The sequence below is a fragment of the Haliaeetus albicilla genome, chromosome 8 (assembly GCF_947461875.1).
Source record: "Haliaeetus albicilla chromosome 8, bHalAlb1.1, whole genome shotgun sequence".
Classification (NCBI taxonomy): domain Eukaryota; kingdom Metazoa; phylum Chordata; class Aves; order Accipitriformes; family Accipitridae; genus Haliaeetus; species Haliaeetus albicilla.
Window position 1 is genome coordinate 17,166,488 of NC_091490.1, and position 21,840 is coordinate 17,188,327.

The window sequence follows — 21,840 nt, forward strand, 5'->3', positions numbered from 1 at the left end:
AATGCACCATATTGATTGCTACAGACTATACCAAACATAAGGTCTGTTCCAACAGCCTTCCTGGATGATACAAACTTCTGTGTCCCCAGTCTGTAAGACAGGCATAGAAAATGGTAACAGAGACATCTTTGAACTCTCCAAATCAGCTATCATCTTTGACACTGTATGTATAGTGTCTGTGTCTAGAAAAAAACCCAGAGCATTTGCTTGGTGTTTCTTAGTAATGCAAACAACCAACAGCATTATCAGCAACCATTTGTGTGCCATGTAAAAAAGAATCGATTTAACTTTCTTGGCTGTAACTAACTGAAATCACAATGTACAAGCTATGTGCTAAAATTAAAAACTTCCATTAGTAGTTACTAAACATCCTAAGCTCCACAAATGGAAATTGACATCATGTTGATAACAGCTACATATTTAGTGATATGTCCCCATAAATACTATCATAAGGAACAAAAAGAGAAAAAAAGACTGATTTCACATTCAAAAGAGATTAAGCAAGAACACCCCTGGACTAACATGAATTACTTGTTAACACATTTTTCAACTGTGTAACAATCCCTTTGCATCTGGATCCTGTTTAGAGCAAAAAGTGAACTTTTAAATAGGTTTTCAGTTGCTGACTACCTTAAGAAAAAAATATTTCAGTGCTGAAAGAATACATGCAATAAATTTATGGGTACATTCAAACGTATGTTAGGAGCTGCTTAACATATATCAAATTGCTTTCCAGTAATAACCACACAAATGCACACACACACAAAAAAAAAAAAAAAGAGCAAGTGGAATTATCCACTCCATGCTATGGTTTAAAAAAGTTAACCAAAAACTCAAACAAGCACTAACTATCATATTTCCCAGGCTAAGCAGGAACTGCTGTTCTTTCTTGTCTGTAGCTTCATATATATTGCTCCCATTTTTACATATTTAAAAGTTTGAGCCTTGTGCACACAATAAGAAGGACAAATGGGTTTCTATTAAAAGCACTACTGTGCATTTGCAGTTGTTTCAGGCATCACTTACCCTGCAAACTGAAAAAATGCCACAGTCTTGTAAGACTGTTCTAAAAATCATTTTACATGCAGGTTTGCATGACCCCATAACCTTGGGTTACGAATGGTTTTACCAGGCTAGATTCTGCAACTGGTCTCTTTCTACAGTTATGAATTTTGATAGCATTGCTCAACTATGTCAGTCTTCCAAACAGCCTGGTTGTTCTTTCCATGGATCAGTGTCTACATTTGTGTACTGTATAAATTTATCCTGTAATTTTATTAAGCAAGCAGTCTCCATAATTAGCAGTTACAAACACCTGGCTGCACTTCAAATTTTAAAGTCTGGGTTGCCTACCACTTCACCAGAATGTGAATGTCTTGAATGTCTTCGTATTCTGCCAGTAAATAAAAATATACAACACTTACACCAAAATCACATGCGGGAAAGAGACATACTTAACGCAGACAAACATTTGTACAGTACAGCCGGGAGAAGTTGCAGTCACAGTTTTGGCATGCTTTGTGAGGTTTCTTTCAAAGCCTCTGTTAAATGTATGTTGCTGCATTACAGTAAAAAAGAGTAGTAAAGATAACTTACAGGAGGTCCGGTTTCCCCCTTTGGACCTCTGACACTTCCCATTTCAAACATTTTGTCAAGATCTTCATAGTCATAAGCATAATTATTAATACCAATTTCATAACCGTTTTCCATGTGATAAGTCTCATCAGCATCAAATGCACCTTCCTGCCCTGGACTGAGCTGAATATCCAGAGAGAGGTCAGCAGGCAAACTGTACAGGGTTGTGTTGAAGATTTGCTGCTTATTGTTTGGTTCATCTAAATGCTGTTTTGCTTTGTCCATTCCCTTGCTTTTAGCTTTACTCTGTTTTACAGGGGAGATCAGAAAAGGCTCACTTTGTCTGCCTGCATCTTCTGTGGTATTATCTAAAGTATTTGGATATGATCCTGTGGGGTTTTTAGTGATGTTTCTCTTTTTGCTCATCTCCTGCTGATGAAGAGGCAGACTGACATTCTCCTGGAGTTCTGTTTCAGGCCAGGCTTCCAGCAACAGAGATTCAGCCTCTGCAAACTCTGATGCAGAGACATTTCTTGACTCAAAATATTCTGGTAGAAAGTGAATCTGAGCAACACTGGTAACAGGAATGTTTGATGCTTCTTTCCTTCTATAAGCTGATATGCCTTCCGACTGTTTTTTCTCATCAATCATCATCTTTGAAAAAATATCCAGCCCATCTGACACACGTGGAGCTCCTAGCAGAGATCGATATGTTTCAGCCTGGCGACACTGCTGTTTCACATATTTACAATAGTTTGCAGAGGCTTCTGCAGAGGGAATAATATCTAGCTGACATATAACTCCTTCAAAGCTGACAGAGTGAGAGTTCATCCTTCCCAGGGTAAACAAACCATCCAAATCAAATGTCTCCACATCAGAAAGTACTTCCCTGCTATAGTACTTCTTTCCACACTCAGCAAATATTGAGACAGTCTTGTCTCTAATGCCAATGGCAAATGAATGCCATTGTTCATTGTGAACGCTATAATCAAAGTATACAGACTGCTTCCCTCCAGTGTACACCACTACCTTTCTTGGTAGCAGCTGGACACCAAACTGCAGTCTACTTTTGTTCCTAATACTGAAAAGGAAAGCATTATTTACTCTGTAAGAGTACAACCCAACCAATATGGTGAACTGATGCCCTAGATTTGATGGTATGACTTGAATGACGGGGAACTCAATTTTTGCATCACTAGTTAGTACAATTCCTGATACGGTTAGACGAACACCGTAAGGTAACTGAGATGACGAGGGCACTGTCGTCTCTGAGGGCTGTTGAACATCTTTCACAAGGCCTAGTTGATGAAGAACATCTATTGCTGTAAGAAGAAATAAAGGCATACTGTTGATTTTGTTTACAAGCTCACAAATTCAGATCCATATAAACAAATGTACACACAACATCTTAACAAATCTGTACTTCCCAGAGCATATATACTGCACACAGCAAGGCAAGGCCACCAAATCCCTGGTGTGCCTTACACTAATCTTTTACATAAATCGAACATATAATTAAAGCCAGAACAAAATTTCCATTGAAAAAAAACCCAACCAAAACCCAAACACACAGAAAGGCCCCCGTAATGTCCATTGTAGCTTACTCCATTTATGAAACTGAAAAATCCCCTTTGCTGTCTTCAACCTTTTCACAGTAATCAATGAACACACTTTGTTATTTGGCTAATCCTGCCTACTCTTTGAGCAGATAATTTTTTCTTTTAACCTTTAACTTTTTCTTCTACAAAAGCCTTCTGCAATAAAACCATGCTTTTCCTCTTTATCTGAAAAATTTAAAGGAAAGCATTTGAGGGGAGGGTTGCTTTGTTTTTAAGAAGGGACAAGCTATTTATAACACAGTAACACCTCAGCAGAGCACCAAAAGAGTCACTGGCTCAAAGCAAAATACAAAAGGTAAGCCTTGCTGAGGAGCTACTATGTGCTGCAGAGGTAATTCAACTGGTACTTGGAAAGAACTGCTGTGCTTCCACCAGGGAGCTCTCCTCCCACCAAGCAAGGCCCTGGGTCATTACAGAGCTGGCTTCAAAGGCAATTGCTTTCCCAGTGGGATCACCCTTGATTGTATACATCTGTGCCAAAGTTAGTCAGCCTAAAGGAAAACAAGTATCTTTCCAAGGGGACATGCAACAGAGTATGCTGCTGCCACCTCCTTTCCCTCCACACAGTTTACTTGTTAGGGCCACAGATGACATGAACTCGGCAGAAGCAGAAGTGGCAAGGAGCAAGGAAAGAGGCAAAAGCTCAGGACCCAAGGGGCAGCGGTCCTATCTTCTGCCTCATCTGGCCTCCTAGAGAATGCAAGGCTGCAGCTATGCAGACAAGATAGCGAATTAAGAGTGCACTCCACAGCAGGAGGCAGAGAATCTACTGATTTATGTCCTATAGATTTGGCTTTGGCATATCAAGTCTGGATAGGAGATCTTTCTACAGGGTGGAACGGGCAGGGGTGTTTTCACTGTTGGATTCTCTAGTGTCTTATATAACATGAGCTTTGTGCTTTAGCCCTTTCCTTAGCCTGGACCTTACAGTATCTCCATCTTTTACCTGGCTAAATATCTTCACCTAATGTATAGGAACACAATTATCTAGCCTCCTGATAATCACATCTGACCTGGGGTAAGAAATCAAAACCACTTTCCTCCTAAAGGCTAAATCAACTGTCAAAGATGACCAAATTCATTTGGTATTGCCTAAATCAGATTAAGGCATGGAGTTTGTGTGCATAAACACCTTCTTGCTTCAGGATGAATTCAAAGACACTGTTAGATCCCTTATGATGCAGCTGAAACAGAAACATTACAAAGGCTTGAATAGGAGCTAAACCACACATCCCCAGCAGTCTTCCTGTAGGGTCACAAAATAAGAGAGCACTTATGGCATTGATTGGTAAAACTGCTTGTCTGGGTGTTTGTGAAAGGTGCTACAGAAGTACTGCAGAGACTGAGAGAAAACGCAATCATGGAAATAACAGACAAGAAGGTTGGGGGCTAACACACACGACATAAGAAAAGGCTGAAGGAGCTACATTTGCTTGGCCTGGAGATGGGAAGGTTTGGGGGAACCTCATTACAATTGTCCCTTACCTGAATTGGGGTTAGAGGGAAAACATAGAAGCTGAGAAGTAATGGGCACAAGCTGCAACACATGAAATTCCAGTTCCAAACAAAGAAAAAGCATTCTCACCGCAGAAGTGGTTAAGTGCTGGACCAGGGGGCCAGAGACATTGAAAATCTCCAAGAATGGAGATTACACAAAGCCCAACTGGACAGGACCCAGTGACATGAACTAACTTCAACACTGACCCTGATCTCAGCAGGAGGTGGGACCACATGAGTTCAAGATCCCTCTAACCTAATTCTTCCAATTCTCTGCACAAGGGGAAACTGAACATTGTAGTTTTCATAAACAGGATTGCACAGAAGCATACTATATGATCTTTTTTTCCCCTAACTGGAACAACTGGCTGGACCTAAGCTTCAGTGAACTGCCTATATTAAAAATGACTAGTAGTATCTAACAATTGCACTGATCTAATAAACCTGATGGGGAAGAGACTAGCACTTGCCACAGCATTTAGCTGAGGGTACTTTTACTATTCACATTGTGCTTATATTAATTAAATAAAGCTATTAAATGGCATAACAAAAATTTGGAGTAACCAAGGAAAGTTAAGGATTCTCTGCTCTATTAAGAGGAAAGAGCAACTGAAACAAATGGATGTTCACTCTTTTAGTGGAAAAAAGGTCTCCTTTCCCAGTCTTCCCTTTCTCTGTTGACTGAGTGTATTCATAGCAAACTTTAAGAATAGACAGATGTTGGCTTAGTTTCAGTGGTAAATTATGAAAAAAGCCTGAGATTTCCTTGAGAGTGGTTTATAAATTGGAACCAAAAGCATCAACCTGAATGCACTGTACATCTTGAAAATTAATTATACACCTTGTAGTGTTTCTAGTCATGTTTGAGATTCACGGACATGCCAAGATTATCCTGGCAGGTAGCCAGTGCAGACAGGGGTATGGAGAAAGCATATCTTTGCAGAAAGTCATGAGTAAGCCAATTTCTCAAGATGTTTTGCCTCAGAGCAATTAATTTACTATGGCTGTATTTTTATCTGTCAAACTGATAACAGGGGTCAGGTTATAGTAGAGCTTCGAAGCACAACGCATCTGCTAACAAACCACCACAATTTCTCAGGACCCCAGTCCTGCGTGGTCTGCATGTAGTTATGGAGGAAAAAGCTGTACTTGTATTGCCCTTGTGAAAGCTAGGAAGAAACACAGGTCCTCTGGGCAACGCAGAGGTCTTGCACACACAAATAATACCCCAAGGCTGGAAACACTGCTCCAGCACTTCTGTGCATTGGCTGGGCCAGCTGACCTCACAGAGAAGAATAGCTAATAAACTAACCTAAGGTTGTGCCTAAATATCACATCCTGACCTGAAATATTTGGCAAGTACTTGTATTTTAATATATTTGTAATTATATATTTGTATTTAAAAATAACAATGCATGTGATCTGTCCAAAGTAGTATAAAGTATAAAACAAAAAACTTAAACTGGCTTAAAACAGTCAATTAAAAAAGGACATTCAAGGAATATTGCTAGTAAATCTCAAGCTGCAAGCAAAATTGCCAAAATTTTGGCAGTTGTGATTTGAAAACAGCACATTGTTTAAAAGTTATTAAAAAAAAAAAAAGGAAAATCATCTGAGAGCATGATGAGAAATAAGACACATTCTCCACATCCTGCAAACAGATTTCTGCAAACAATGACAGGTCCCAAGAAAGCTAAACACAAATAAATGCTGTGTGAAAAATGACAGCAAAAGATTAAGTATCAACTAATTATTCCTTGCTGACTTGCTGCCTATTAACCCACCGTCAAGCCAAAAGGCTGTTCCAAACTTTTTTTGGCCCGTCATTTCATTTCTGGTCCAACATGTATTTTTATTTTATTTTAAGGCTTTCAGAAGCTCTTGGCAGTACACAGGGTTTTGGGAGCAGGCAACCCTCTCAACTCTTCCTCCCAGCATGACAACCACTATTTTTTTACCTATCAGTAGCCAGTTTTCTTTGTTTACTGAGGTCTGCACAACATCTGTCTTCACTTACTGTTTACTCAACCCATTAGTCCCCCAAATTGTAACAGCTCATTTTCTTGAAGAAAAAGTTGTTTTGGGGTTTTGGTGTCAAGTGCTTTCCTTCCACCTTCTAGGAGGACTTGAAAAATTCACAACCTTACTGCATCATGAGGGGAGGGAAAACCTAACATGGGCTTTGGCAAAAAATCTTTTGACCCTCTTGCAGCACAAAAAAAAAATCCTAAAAAGGAACTGGGGAGGGATGAGGGGATTTGGCTGCTTGATTGTTCCACACCCCTCTTCTGTTCAGTCTCTCTTGTTCATTTTCCACATTCCTCCATACTCATGACTACTCTGAAGGCAGGATATTTGGGGTGCTCTCTCCACTTCAGAAATCCTAGTATACACATTACTTGCTTTCCCTTTACCAGTATGGGTAAGGGAAAGACAAGGGTCATTCATCAGTCAGCTCCACCAGAACTGAGAGTAATAACTCATCAGGCTGCCCATTTCCTAGGTGATGCTGCATCTGCAGTTGGGTAAATTAAGATACCTGGCTGCAACAAGTGCTCTCCCGGACACCAAGCTGAGTGACTGGCATAGGAAAGCCAACCAGATTAATCGATTCTGTATGTCCTTAAGCCGCACTCGAAGTACTATTCCTAAAGGCTGACACTGTATCTTTACATATATTTCACTGAACACAATTTATAGTAGCCTACTAAAATGAACAAGGCACAGCTTCTCAGGTAAAGCATGCACAGGCTGTCCCATCAGCTCAGGAGAGAAGGAATGTTAATCACCCTAGCTAGCATCTTCATATTTGGCGGAACACTCTTTTTTCAAAAGACAACTGCCAAGAAAGTTTTAATAACAACTTAAGTGTTAACATATTCCTAATGGGCAGACAATCCTCTTCCTGGACAAACTCTAAGCACTGCAAATGGAATAGTGCTAGCTCTGCAGATTATATACTGAGACTGAAGGATACACTTGAGCTGCTCTTTTTTTTGAGGAGGTTTCCTCACTCTGCTGTTCTCTGAACTACTTTTTGCAACCTTGTTCACACACTGTGCAAGTGCATGAGGGACCAAATTAACGCATGGACAGGAAGTTGCACGAAGGTTCAATGCATCATTTCCATCCCAAGCAAGCACTTAAAGAAAATGAAGTTATGTATGGCATCTGTGCACAGGGGATAAAGGGGCGTTCTCATTCAGTAAGGCTTCTCATACACCTATCTAGAAATGATGTTGAGTAATTAAAAAAAAAAAGGTAGGAAAGCTGCAAGGCTCTGTGCACGGAGGTACTCTCAGCCAAGAGGCAAATAAGCTTCAGACTGCACCCACTCCCCCATGTCACTGCTGACCCCAGTCCTGTAGCCTTCACAGTCCTCGCCTGAAGTTTCGTTAGAAAAGTAATTGCCGGGCTGGGCCACCTGAGAAGTGAGAGAAATTGTTTATTTCTTTGCAGAAGAGGAGGGTGGCCTGGAGTGATGAAGACAACTCAAACCATTGCTGCACACCTGTCTCTGGCATCCCTCACCTGCTCCCACTACACTGGGAAAGTGCAAACTGCCTCCCTAAACCAGCCTCTTCCCTTTCCATCCCTGCAGGCCTGGAGCAGGGCAGGCCACACACATCTTCAGGTGCTGCCCCTCCTCTGATGAGAACTTGGCCCAGCTGTTAGAAAAATCTGGGAAAATCCCATCATCACAAAAGCATATGTCCCCCATTGAGCTGAATGTGAAAAATCAACAACCAATCTTACCAGGCAAACAAGTAACTAACAGAAGGCAAAACTACAGAGAGAACAGGGGTGTGTGTGGGGGAACCAACTGCAGCCGAAGTAAAAACCAAGCTTTGCCAGTTGCAGTTGATGAGAAGGAAAAAGGCACTGGTGAGAATAACAGTGGGAGGCTGCTGAGATATCCCACAGGGCTCTAGCAAAACGTTATCAGGAATGAGTCTTGTCTTAACCATGCAACCCAGCTGTTTGTATTCAGCTGAGTCTTTGCAGTTAACATACTTACCAGACAAGGGTGACCTATGTCTTGCTTCACCTGTGAGGGAACATGGCAGAGAACCGATGCTGCCACTCTCCTGGCAGATAAGAAATGACTAAATGGCATGTTAGCCTCTACCACTTTGGGACACTAATATTCCCACAGCAGTCTCTAGTGCAAGCTGCACATCTGGTGCAGTTATAACAGCTGGCAGATTAAAAAAGAAACTAAAAACAAGGCAACCCTATTTCCTCGCTAACATCTGCATCTGAATGCAAAACCAAATGAATACGCTATTTCACTTTTTGCTTTAGTGATGCCAGCCTAGACTAAGCCTTTATTATATGCAGTGGTTTGCTTGCACAGCCCTAAGTGCAAAGGTAACTCAGTCATAGCTTGCCACCCCCAAGGACACCCACTTGCAGTGAAGACACAATCAAAGCCTTTTCACTGTACAAGGCTTCTCTTTTATGAAGAGCTTGCTTAAATATGTAAGCAATTTCATAGACAGAAAATCTGAGTAATTTTCAAAAGGTCATCTTTTCCAAACTGGTTGCCTTAAACTTTTTCTATCACTATGCTGTAGCTGGTATTTTCTTTAAGTCACCATTAAGGAACTGAACCTAAGGTCACTAGTAACAACAGCTGTTTACTCTTTTCATCTAGTAACAGATTATACAAATGTCCTGTTACAAAAAAAAGCATTCTCACCTTGTTTGGGTCCTTGTGCAACACCCATAGCTATACATATTGCAATAAAAAGGAGAGTTTTCCTAAAAGAGAAAGAAAGAAAAGAACATGTGAGAAAACATCTACAGTTTCAGGGCTCCAAGGAATTAGGAGCTTGATTCAACATCCAAAGTCAATGGCAGGATACCATTAACTTCAGCAAGTCCTGGATCAAAGCCATCCCATTGTACAACTTTCCACTGATGCTGAGAAGGCGTTTTACACAAAGATCTAGGATTATGTATGCCCTCATATATAGTACATATATTTTACACTGGCTTTTGCTAATAAAGTAACTGCATCTGGTTTGTATTTTCTTGCAGCAGCCTTCAAATATGAATGCTGCTATGTAATAAATTTCTTTCTGGAAAGAAAAAAAAATGTTACTGTAAAGAAACTATAAAATAAGTGACAAGTTAATGCCTGTAGAGATCACTAGATACTTTTGACGTGCTATCAGTCTTGTCACTATATCACATCATTTTACCATAAATGAAAATGTGGCACACTTTTGTTCCTGTATTATAAAACTTTGTCATGTTACAAATAAGACATGCTCTTCACAAAGTAAAAAAATTCCATCACATTTTAACTTAAAACTTCATGCTCAGATAGGAGAGTGCAATACTGATGTGTATCACAGGCTTACTGATTGCAATGAACATATATAAGGTTGACAGAGGTTACATGCTCAAAATCTGCTTTAAATGAAAAGTGTTGGATATTGGGCAAAAAATACATTTTTTACCACGGCTAAAAACAGACTGCTGGTTTTTATTCAATTACCATATTAGCCAGATTAGCACCTAACCACACTCTTATCAGTGACTGAATCTTTAGCAGAGAATATATTTCTCATTTATTAAATGTTGGACATCCAGGCACAGAAACAGATGTATGTAATGATTATAGTGACCTATACCTGTTCAGTTCTGAGAAGAAATATTTCTAATATATCAGACATATAGTTCTGATACTAACTACTCAACTCACACTCAAGCCTCAGCTCAACCCTCTTGCTTATTAACATATGTAACCTCATTGATTTTTCATAACACTAGATTGACTAAAAACATTTGCTGGACCATGCCAGAGAACACTTGAGTATCTGGAATAAACAGTATTTGAAAGTAACACAGTTGCAGCTAAACACCTGTAACTTCATGTGACCTGACTTTGCCAGCTAATTTATCAGGTTCGCACAGCAATAAAAAGTGCAGGAAGAAAGCTCTACCACTTTATACAGGAACATATGGTTCAAACAGCAATGACAGACAAGTTCCTCCCACTGCCAGGTTGCCTTCAGCTCAGAGGATAACGTATGCATAAACCAAGTATTAGTAATGGTATAATGACAAGAAATCATGCTATGATTTAAATATTTTTATATATATACGTGTACACACACACATATATATAGCAGTATTTAGTGAAAAATCTTAATATCCCTTCCAAGGGTTTCCAATTCAAACATTCCAGAAACATCCAAGTGCATGAAAACCACAGAGCAAAAATCTGGTTTTATCAATTTGCTCAGTGAAACAAAGAAAAGAAAAAAAAAAAAAAAAGAGTCAAAATTCATTGGTGTAGCAGAGGATAGGTTTGATTACTTACTCTCCTGCCACTTAAGCAGTTTTACTAGGGGGTTTCACCCTAGTTTTCAAACCAAGTCCCCCTTAGGGGAAGGGGGTACTTCACAGCTGGTGCCGCTGCTTCTTGAGGGCCCCCTCCCTAGCCCAGTCCAACCCAGGCAGCAGATAGTTCTGAACTGCCCCCTCCACAAGCCCAGCCCTTGATAGACACTTGCCAACCAAAGCCCACTGGCTGAGCCTTCCTACAATTCCTGTTATGAGGAAAAACATTCATGGCAACTGCTGGGAGGAGAAAGGAAGCATTATAGACCCAATCAACTCCCATTCCTCACAGGTGTGTTGGTTCAAACAATAATTTAAGAAGTGCACTATCCAGCACCACCCCCTCTCCAGCTGGCAAACCTCTCTGCTGTCCTTTTCTTTTCCACCCGATCAGCAGCCTGGACTGTATTCACAAATTGCCCCACTGATTTTCAGGCAAAGCACTTATTTAGACAGGATTCTAAACTACAGGGGCAGGGAAAAGAAGCTTTATAAAATTGAACTAAACATATTTTTCCTGCTATGATGTATCTTAGAGAGTCTCCTGCAGCATTCTTCAAAACATCTGCTTGAAGTTTTCAAAGCAAGTAAGTGCGCTGGATCTTGGACAAAATTGGGTCCCCTTGGTTATACACCTAATGTGGATTTGCATATTGTCAGAGCTTAAGTTTTGGCAATCAGAACAAATGAATAATTTCAGGAACAGTAAGGCATGATAATGGTAATATTTTGTCATTGCTATTGCTACTGTAAAACTGTAGATACATCATGCTTTTTAGAAGAAAATGCACAGAATGTACAGGATATTAAAAAATATGCATCATTGCTCCAGTTCTGATCACAAAAGGGGAGTGGGGTGGAATCTACACCTTACAAATCCCAACATGCTTGTAAGGGCACGCTTTTTAATTAACCACTGCAGTCCCTAGCTACTTCTCTCCTCAGGCTTTCTCCTGCTACAGCCATGAAATGTCTACTGGAGCAGCTCTGCCACTCGTGCAAAAGACCTAATACTGACTATTGTCCAAACAGTAGGTCAGCTATGGGATACTCACTTCGTTTTTTTCAGCTTGTAAGACCAGAATTCAAGCTCATAGTTTGTGTAACACAACATATCATCTTTTGATCTAATGAGAAGCTCAGTGACAGGAGATAGCTGTGTTAGGAAGAAAGTCCATGCATTGCACTATCAGCTAAAACTCAGGACAACTCTTTATTTATTTGACTTTCATGGGTGCAAAATGGATTCGCAATTAAAAATAGCATAAAACATTTTAGTTAACTCCGAAGTCAGGATGCTCAAACAACCCCAGAGCCCAAAATGCAAAGATGACTCCTCCTAACATTACAAGAGCCTCTTTCACAACATCAGCCAGGGACAAGCTGTGTGTCAGGTATCTGCCTCCGTCACCTCCCAGCAAACATTGTAGGAAGGCAAGAAATTCCAAAATGCTCCCAGGGCTGTAAATTAGAGAGATGTAATTAGATATACAGAAACATTTAGTGAGAGGTAAAGACAAATGTCTGGCTTACACAGTGCTCTCCAGCTAATGTCAAGAACAGATGAGAGATCAGCTAAGAGAAAAAACAGGGACCAGAGTCAACCACAGGGCTGGAGGTCCTCTACCGCGTGGGAAAAGTTAGTTTTCCTGCTACCTTTTTTCACAACAAGTAAAACTTTTTGTAAATGGAACCATGTGCAACCTAAAGTGAAGTTGTACAAGGGAGCCCTCCGTGGCCAAAGATGAAAAAAAATGAAATTCTGTCTTTCTGAGAGAATCCATTTGTGCAAACCCTCCCTTCTCAGTCAAGATCACTACTCCTTGCATTTGCAGCTTTTAAGCTGCAGAGCAGCCCAGTTCTCAGTCTCCATTCTCACACCAGCACTGCCACTAAGCCACCAGGCTCCCTGCTATGTAACGCGTACATGGCTTGATCCATCATCTGCCATAGGTGCAAGGAACAAAGCAAGCAGCCTGCAGAAACCTTGGACAGCATGCCTTAGCTGAGCTTGTAGCTCCTGGGGACATTCACCCCGATGGGACACGACAACAGAGAAATGCAAAAGCATGTGCAGGGAAGACTCCAGCTGACTCGAATGCTGGCTATTTTTCCCCATTTAAGATCACACGTGAAGCTGTTCCAGTACCCCTTGGCTATGCCCTGTCCTAGAGTCGAGGTATCTCTTGAGCTTCCTCCCCTCCTCCTACCCTTTCATCCTCTCTTCTATTTTACATGCAAGCACAAGCTGAGGGCAACTATATAATTGTTTGGAGGAAGGCACTATCAAATGCGGTTGAGCTATTCTACCACTTAAAATAGAGCTTCTCTTTCTGATAATCTTTGACATCTTGTGGCTGTTTGTCTCTTCCTATGAGTAGACAGCAACTATCCATTTTTTTTTTTTTTTCCATTAAGGGTGACAGATGGATGAGGAAACTGATAAGCTTCAAAGTAAGTTGTGGCAAGCAACGATGAAAAATTCCACCCTCTGAAGACTATTCAGCAGCATACAGAGCTCAGGTTTGGTCAGTGCACAGCAGTATCCTCTTCATTCTAGGCTAGTTTCCTAAACCTCAAGTTTAAAGGAAGAAATACCCCTAGCTGGCTGCTAGAGAAGGCAGGGAAACCTGTTCCCAGTGTAACTGGCACAGATGCATTCAACCCTGTGCTCATCAGTGATGCTGGTTTAAATACCAGCACCTGCCCCATGTGCATTGCTCTGAGGACTGGCGAGGAGAACGGCCGAGTTTGTGCCCATCAAGCCTGTGGAGGGCTTTGCGAAAGGTGATAGCACCTCGTGGACAGAGATGCCCTGGGCCATTAAAAGCCTTATCTTTCAAGATCCGAAAGGAAAGATATCTTCCTTTGCTGCTATAATGAGATTAGCCAGCAGGTCCAGTGCTGCTTCCCAAGTTTTAAGAGACCTACTGTCAACATGGCTTGAGGGGACACAGCAGCCTCCAAAGCCTCTCCCCCAGGTGACAGTCACATGCCCTTTGGGCACAGATCCTTTGCTGCAAGTACACAATTTGAAAGAAGGGGAAAAGGGAGAGACACAAGATAAGGTGAGATGTAGAGGATCAAAAGATGTATTGCTCTTTCCTTCTGAGGAGCCTAAGAGGAATCCTGAACAGTGCCATGGTTCAGAGGAAACTCCCTGCCTGGTGGCCCAGTCGCTCTGGACAGCATTTGGCTTAAGATGAGAAACTACCACATCCAGATGAACAGTCAACTCTGTTAGTATTTCTAAAAGGAGAAAAATTAATGAAAAAGATGTGATTTTAGAACCGGTTTATGAGTACATCCCTGATTTCTTACACTAGTTCTCTTGTCTAGGTAGTGTATACTAAGTGTTTTCCTCTGTATTAAGGCAAAAGTACACAGCTCAAATTCCCACTCCTGTGAAATGCTCTCTTCTTTCAGGGTTTGTCTCTGTACATTTTGTAGACCACTCTTCAAATGCTCTACAACTCAGTGCTCGCAAGAGACAAGGGTAACACAAGGCTGGTCATGTTTTAAAATTAAATATTCCATCAACAAATTTGGTGAGAGATTTAGGAGTCATACAGCTGTAGGAGTTTTATTTATTTAAGCTGCAGAGACACCCCTATACAGGTAGCAGGTCTGACCTAATGGCATTTCCACAAAAAGGGGGTCTAGGTTGCAAGGGATTGATTGGTTTGATATATGCTAAGGAAACCCGATCCTTTTGGGAAGAATTCTGGTTTCTTAATACAGGCAAGCAACGAGGTTGCTCTCTCTCTCTAGTGATGTAAATTAGGTAAACAGGATAGAAACATATAGATACATATTCTGAAGCTCTCTCCGATTTTGAACTGGGGTAAACTGCATCTTTGCTACTGTACTACTTTACTGTAATTCAATTTATGTTTCTCTATCAGCAACGTCCCTTTACAGATATCAGATAAACCCCTTTTTTCAATTGCACTCAGACGATTCCTGAAGAAGTCACCCCCCCCAGCCAGTGAACACACATCTCCTGGGAAGGCCACCTTCAGGCAGCCACGTAACTGCTCATAAGCACTCAGGCGCACCCAGATTACACACCAGGCACGCTTTAGCAGCATAATCCTCGCTGCAACACAAGACAAATCCTTCTCTGGCCCGCTCGGAGCTCTCAGTAAACTTAAGCCACAGCCAGAATAAAACAAGCACTTTACAGAAAGAGACACATACTGGCAACCTCTATAATATCGTTACAGCCACCAAAAGTTCACATCATCTCGCCTAGGCTGCTTTTAGGCAAACTATGGAGGAGAGCGGAGCTCTACCTTCGCATCGCAGATGACGATGCGTTAGAAATACCTCAGCCTACTGCAGAAGCCTGTAAATACAAGGCACCTCATCTGGTCACCTCTGTTATTAAGAGAGTAGCCTCACCTCTCAAACCTCAGTTCTGCAGGTTTTGTTTGTTGGCGGTGTTTCAACAGCTAGGGAGGACGAGCACCCGCGTTACTTGCGGGTGCAGAGGCACGCTCTCCCCCGGGACCCCCATTCCCCCCGAGGGGTGCAGGGGTGTCCCGGCTCTCAGGTCAGGCTGCCCCCGCCCCACGGGGGGGCCACGCACCCGCGCGACCCTCCCCGGGCCGGGCTCCCCAGAGCCAGGCTGCCTGCCGGGCCGTGGGCTTGGACGGGGGAAAGGTGACACGAGGGTGCTGGACGGGACCGGCGACATCCAGGGAAGCAAGAGGGAGAGACGAGGGAGAGGAGTGCGGAGGGGGAAGACGCGCGGCCGCCGGCACGGGCGGGCTCCGTCCGGGCAGCGGGCACCCCGCAGCCCCCGCCGGTCCTCCGGGGGCACCCGGGACCTCGCGGGGCTACGGCTGGAGCTCGGAGGGTAGGGGCGGGGGGACGGCCCACCCGGGCGGCCGCCCTCCGCCCCCGGCAGGGCAGCTGAGCCGCGGCCCCCCGGCCCCCGCCCGGCCCCCGCCCGGCCCCGCGGCCGAGCCCCGCGCCCCGCGGCGGGGTGGCGGAGCGGGGGCGCCCCGTCGCCGCCGGCCGGGGGAAGCGGAGCCCGCCGTCACGCCGCCCCGGCTCCCGCTTACGTTTGCGCCGCGGGAGAGATGCGTCCTCGCCTTGTCCTCTCGGCTCCCAAATGCATTTGTATGCATTTGCCCGGGCAGCGGGGATCCGAGGGAAAGCCGGAGCCGAGCGCCGCGCCGCCGCAGGGTCAGGTCCTGTCCATGAAACCCCGCCGGCCCCGAGGTCTCCGCCGAGCTCCGCGCAAGCCCGAGGGCGGCCCGCGTACGGCCCGCGGGGGCGGGCGCAGCGGGAGGGAGGGGGAGAGGGAGGGCGGGGGGACCGGGGCGGGGGGGGGGGGGCGCCGGGGGCTGGGTGGCGGGGGAGCCCCGCGGCTGCCCGCGGAGTCCGGCGGCGGAGCGGCGCTGCAGCCGCCTGCCCCGGCACCGGCGGTCCTCCCCGCCTGCCTCGGTGTTAAATTTCAGCGCTGGCTGCCCGGCGATTACATCAGCAAACACGGCCCCCGGGGCGGGCCGGACCCCGGCCGCGCATGGTGCGCGCTGCCCCGCGCGGGTCCCGCCGGGCGCGGTAGCCGGAGCCGCCGGCCGCCCCGGGGCGCGCAGCGCAGCGCAGCGCCGAGCCGAGCCGAGCGCCCTCCGGCCCGGCACCGGCGGGGCCGGGGAGGGAGAGCCGTGCGGCGGCCCCAGGTGCGCCCGGTGCGGCTGACGGCGATGGGGTGGGAAAGGCGCGGGCAGGCGATGCGGCTTAGCGCGTCCGAAGGGCGAGGAGAGCCGTCGGTCCCCGCTGGGCTGCAGCTGGGAAGGCTCGGCTGGAAGCTGCAAGTCAAATTGAAACGTGGGGACGGAGGTAGCGGGGGAAGGGAGGTGATGAAATGGTATAAAGCTGAGTGTGCCGGAGGCTTTGCGTTTTGAGTATAGTTGGAGTGGGGTCCAGCAATCCTCCCTCTGGAAAATGTGCGAAGAGCAGATGTCATCTGGTAGCATTACAATGCCAAGAGAAACACGACACCTTTCGCTGTCTTCTTCCTAAAGAGGCTAAGGTCTTTTTTAGCTTTAATTTCCAGTTTTCTTACCTTGTCCGACTAACGCAATCTACTGTAACGTTATCCCGTAAGACATCTTTATGGAAACTGCCTCTCAAAACAAACAAGGTAGAGTTAAACAGTACCAGACGTCGCAACACGCAGGCTGTACAGCAAACCCGTGCTCAAATCCTGCAAAGCTTCCATTGACTTAAGCAGAAATTTGATGTGAGTTAGGATTGTGGTATTTGGCTATTGCTGGGTGTTACAAGAACGAAGATTTCACATCAGGCCTGCAGCAAAGACCTTCAGGTTGTAGGTAAGATGGAGAAAGGTGACATGAAATAAAACCAAACGTGTTCCCAAACAACAGAAAACAAGAGAAGTGATAAGGCACAAAGAAAGGCTGTACATCACTGAGGATGCTCCGCTTGGCCGAAAAGGACTTTTTGGGGTGATCCAGGTAGCTGGGAACAGGCAGAAAAATATGGGGGGGAAATTGTGAGGGAACCAAGAGCAAACCTAGACGGGTAAATTTTCTTGGGCATAACAGAAGCCAAAGCTATAGCAGAAAAAAGTTATTCTCAGGCAACACACCAGAGTGTTTTAGTGTTTAATTTTACTCTCAAATTCATTTTCAATACGTGACTTATTCAGAATCTATATAGTCTCACTGGCTACCATGGGATTTCCTATTTACTTCACTTTTTGAAAGCCAAAGGTAAAAGCTGACAACGCTTTGCCTTATTGTCTGTGTACCTTGCATTAAACACAGTGACAGCAAAATGTGAAAATGTATTTGTTCACTGAAGAGAAGATGGTGCCTGCCCAGGGAGGTATGGGACACTGCTGCAATGAAGTCTGTGTAAGCATTGCTGTTTTAAACCACACATGAATTGTGTCCAACAACTACAGTGTTTCATTTAGCTTTTGTTTATTAGCATTAAAATAAACCGTGTACATTACAGATGGGGTTGGGAATGGTTTGGTGCCATTCCGTGAAATCTATCAATCCCTTAAATAAGATGTCTTGTATGCAGTAGACATATAATTGATTTCTTAACCCTTTAGCATCAGCATTAGGGCTATTATGGAGAGAATTCTGCCCCAAAAGTGCCCCTGGCTAAATCCTGCCCTCACTTCAGTGCACATGGACAAGTACAGGAGCCAACCTGCGGCACATGGTGAGATGGGCTGGGGGCGTTATGTGTCAAGACCTCCCTTTCCAGCAGTGTTTGCACTGAAGAAGGCACAACTTGAGATTCTTGCCAGCTGCACATACAGGATGTAACAAAGCTTTGCTGACCCTGATCACGCAGTGACTTAAAACAGTATAAATTTAAAAAAAAAATAGCATTGGTTGGTCAGTCTTCTGTTCTCAGAACTACAAAATTAAGTTCACAAAGTAGGACACCACTGCCATTTGTCGCTTTGCTCTTTAGGTCCTTGTTACAGCCCCTGCTGTGGTTTGAACCCTGCCTTTGGGCTATGTGGGCAGGGTTCTTGGCTATTCTCCTGTAAGGAGCCCAGGGGCTGGTCAGGCCGTGGGGAGGCATGGGCCAGGGGAAGGATTACCTGTGCCCTTCCATTTCCTCACCGCACACAGCTCACACATCTGAGCCATGGGTCCACAACTTGGTTGGGAATGTGCAAGGGAAGGTCCTTGTTCCCTCCCCCGTCTCTCCTGGCAGCTCTTGCACTTGCTCTGCAGCTTAGTTGCTTTCCTTTGATATTAACACCCTTCAGAGCTGTTGAAGCTCTTAGCAGAAGAAGTGAGCACCATCTAATGCAGATGAAGAAAGCAAATGAAAAAGCACAAGGAAATCAAATTACTTCGCCTATGTCAGACAGAGAGTGTGTGGCACTGTCAGAAATAGTCCAGCAGTCCCCAACTTGTTGCCCATCGCCTCGTGTTTTCGATCAGCTCCAAATCTCTTCTAAGCTTCCTGGCAAAAATCAGTATCAGTTTTATCCTTACACTTGCTTCTTGCAAGTGTTCTTACAGCCTAATAAGCAAAACCTGCTATGTTTAAAGCTATCAGATTGCGTGTGTTTATTTCCAGAGCTATATATAGCCATCTGTATACTTACACACACCAAAAGACACGGTCAAGCTCCAAACATGTTAGCACTCATTGCAATATAGTGGTTGCTGGAGTTTCATTTCCTATAGTGAATATCCTGAGATCCTGTTTTTCCATGTCTGCTATCTCCTGCTTGACCACAGCCTATCCCTGATTTCTCTTCTCTCTCCAACCCAGGGATTACTGAAATACAAACTTAGTTCTTTCAAGATATCACTTCTTGCCTTTCTGACATGATTGCAAGCTCTTCTTCTCTTTGTTTTCTCCTTTTCCAGCAGTTGTTTTCCTCCTTTCATGATCTGACTTGCTCATCTGTCACTCCAGATTACAGCTGCTGAGTTCCAGCCACGCTTTGGGGCACAGAACAGGAGCTCCTGTTAAACAGTGTAAGAGGTGAGGAAAATGGTTCCTATCTGTGATTCTCCTTCCAGAAAACATACAGGAGAGAGCAATGGTTAGTATATTTCCAGAGCCTAAAAATAAATTTAAAAATGAATAAGAATTTGAAGGGAAATGTGTGAAGCAGGAATGTGAGGACTGAGTGTTCGAGCCTGAGCCTTATCCCACTGCAGTCAGGAGGAGCTTTACCTTTGACTTGAGTAGGAGCAGAACGGGACCCACACAAGTTTCCTGGTACAGTCCCAGAATTAGGAATTTTTGGCAGAAGATCCATGCTGCTATTGAGTTCCCTTTGGAGAACTGATTTTCCCCGCACACCACAATATATGGTGTTAGGCTATATACCAAAACTGCTGGAACCTAGTTCAGTAAAATATTTATTTAGAATTCTCTCTGTGGCAGCCAAAAGAAGTTTAACACATTGCTCCGGTTAAAGAAAGTTACCAAGCTATCAAATATGATTAAGAAATACAAGAAATGGAAAGGATTACAGCATGTCTTTGACAACAACTGGCTAAAATTGAAGGAAGGGGAACTCCAGGTCTGACACCATTAGACGTGTCTATGCTTTGTAGAAGTGAAAGAAATTGTAATGACCAGCATCTGCCTTCTCTCTCTACTTATACCTGTTACCTTCTGATAGAAGGAATTAGTGAGAAGCAATGTTCTCCAGTTTTGAATGTGTCAAAAATCTGGAAATTCCTTTAAAAGGCACAGTTGATGACTTTTTTGATTCATTCCATCCCTTCCAATTTCCTACCAGCAAACTAAAGATAATTATTATTAGAGATAATTAACATAAAGTTACATTCTGCAGAATTCAGAGTACGGAGGATTTTTCTGTCTTACAAGACCAATACACAAAAACCTGCGGGGGGGAGGGGCTGAGAGAGGAAAGGAGAGATGCTGTGGGTTCAGGGGACTGAACTTCAGAGGTCCTGGCACACAGAGCAAAAAAAATGCCACAATAGAGTCAGGACAGACAAAAATGCCAAGCCACAAATGACCATATAGACTAGTGAGATTCCTTAAGATGCTTAGTTAAAGCAAACAAGGGAACGTATCCAGCTAGGAGTGAGGAACAGAAGAGAGCCTCAGTGAACCGCAAGGCCGAGTAGAGGCTCCAGACCACAAGGCTGCAGCGGCTTCAACTGAGAAAGGTGTCTCACTGAAGCCAAGATACTTGCAATTGTTTGCAAGACCAGGTATCATCCATTTAAGAAAGTCACTGCTATAGCAGAGACCCACCATAAAGCAGAGTAAAAACGCTCATGGAGAGAGCTGAAACGGGCGACTGAAGCCAAGACTTCTCAGCAGCAACCCCACACCCAGCCGCTGAAAAGCCGTGACGTCTTGTTCCAGTGATGGCACATCGTATGCCATACCAAGAATGTGGTGAAGCCTAGCCAAACACACAAGAAAATATTAAAGGAAGAGAGAAGCCTGAGAGGCAGTTATTAGGAGAGTAATAAGGGAACGGAAAATACGAGAGCAAGAGCGAGTGCAACGTGGGAACCATGGGAACAGCTCACCAAACGAGAAGACTCCAATTACCAAATAGGCCAAACTGCCAAGAGAGAAGCACAGTAAATTTCCATCTCAAAGAGGGGCTCTGGAGCCCAAGAGCAACTGGTGAAAGAAAAAACAGAGAAAGAATTAGAGAAAATCCAATGACTTTCATTTTTAGTTAATCTTTATCCCATCATCGATGGAGTGTTTTGCCATCCAGGCAGGAAGTGGAGACACCCACTCTTACGGGTGGGAAGATGTATTTGACATGAGGTATTTTCTGCGATACTCATTGAACTGAAAATCCCCTTGTAGGTGAAGTCCATAAATACGACTAAGAGTCTGTATTCCCAGGACCAAATTACTACCTCTGCCGACATGTGCCGAGAGAGACCGAGAGAGCAAGACAGGCCTCAGCGGGTGTGTTTAACGGGCATTCCCCCACCAGAGTGGTGGCTGTGACCTCCTGCCACGGGCATTCAGCAGCTTGGTGGGGTCCCCTGCACCAGGGCTTCCCCAGCAGGTCTCCCCAAAGCCTCCGGCCCGTGGCAGGAGCCCTCCCCGAAGGGTCCTGGCTCTTTGTCATTGTATAAAACTCGCCCTGTCTCCATCCATAAAAGGAAGCAAAGGCCTATTTTTGCAAAAAATAAAAAGCTGTGGTTGTCCTATGTGAAAAAACACTAGCTCATAGCACCCAAGGACACTTACTTAACCTCCTCGGTAGTGCTCCATAGCGCCCTTTCACATTGGAAGTATGGGTCAAAAAACACTTAGAGAC

General features: G+C 44.3%; 1 protein-coding gene across 6 annotated transcripts in view; it reads right to left on the bottom strand.

Moving 5' to 3' along the window:
- Nucleotides 1–16,508, bottom strand: part of COL24A1 (collagen type XXIV alpha 1 chain) — a 152,400-nt gene extending 135,892 nt beyond the window's left edge. For 3 of the 6 annotated variants that reach the window (XM_069789140.1, XM_069789141.1, XM_069789137.1), the window contains exons 1-3: nucleotides 16,115–16,504; nucleotides 9,394–9,455; nucleotides 1,597–2,897 (exon numbers count right to left, since the gene is read on the bottom strand). In XM_069789140.1, coding sequence (XP_069645241.1) covers nucleotides 1,597–2,897; nucleotides 9,394–9,455; nucleotides 16,115–16,170 — 1,419 coding nt within the window. In that variant the 5' untranslated portion in view covers nucleotides 16,171–16,504. Of the gene's footprint in view, nucleotides 1–1,596; nucleotides 2,898–9,393; nucleotides 9,456–16,114 lie in introns of all 6 variants that reach the window. The other 3 variants (XM_069789138.1, XM_069789139.1, XM_069789142.1) reach the window with 3 other exon arrangements.
- Between the last annotated feature and the right edge of the window lie 5,332 nt (nucleotides 16,509–21,840).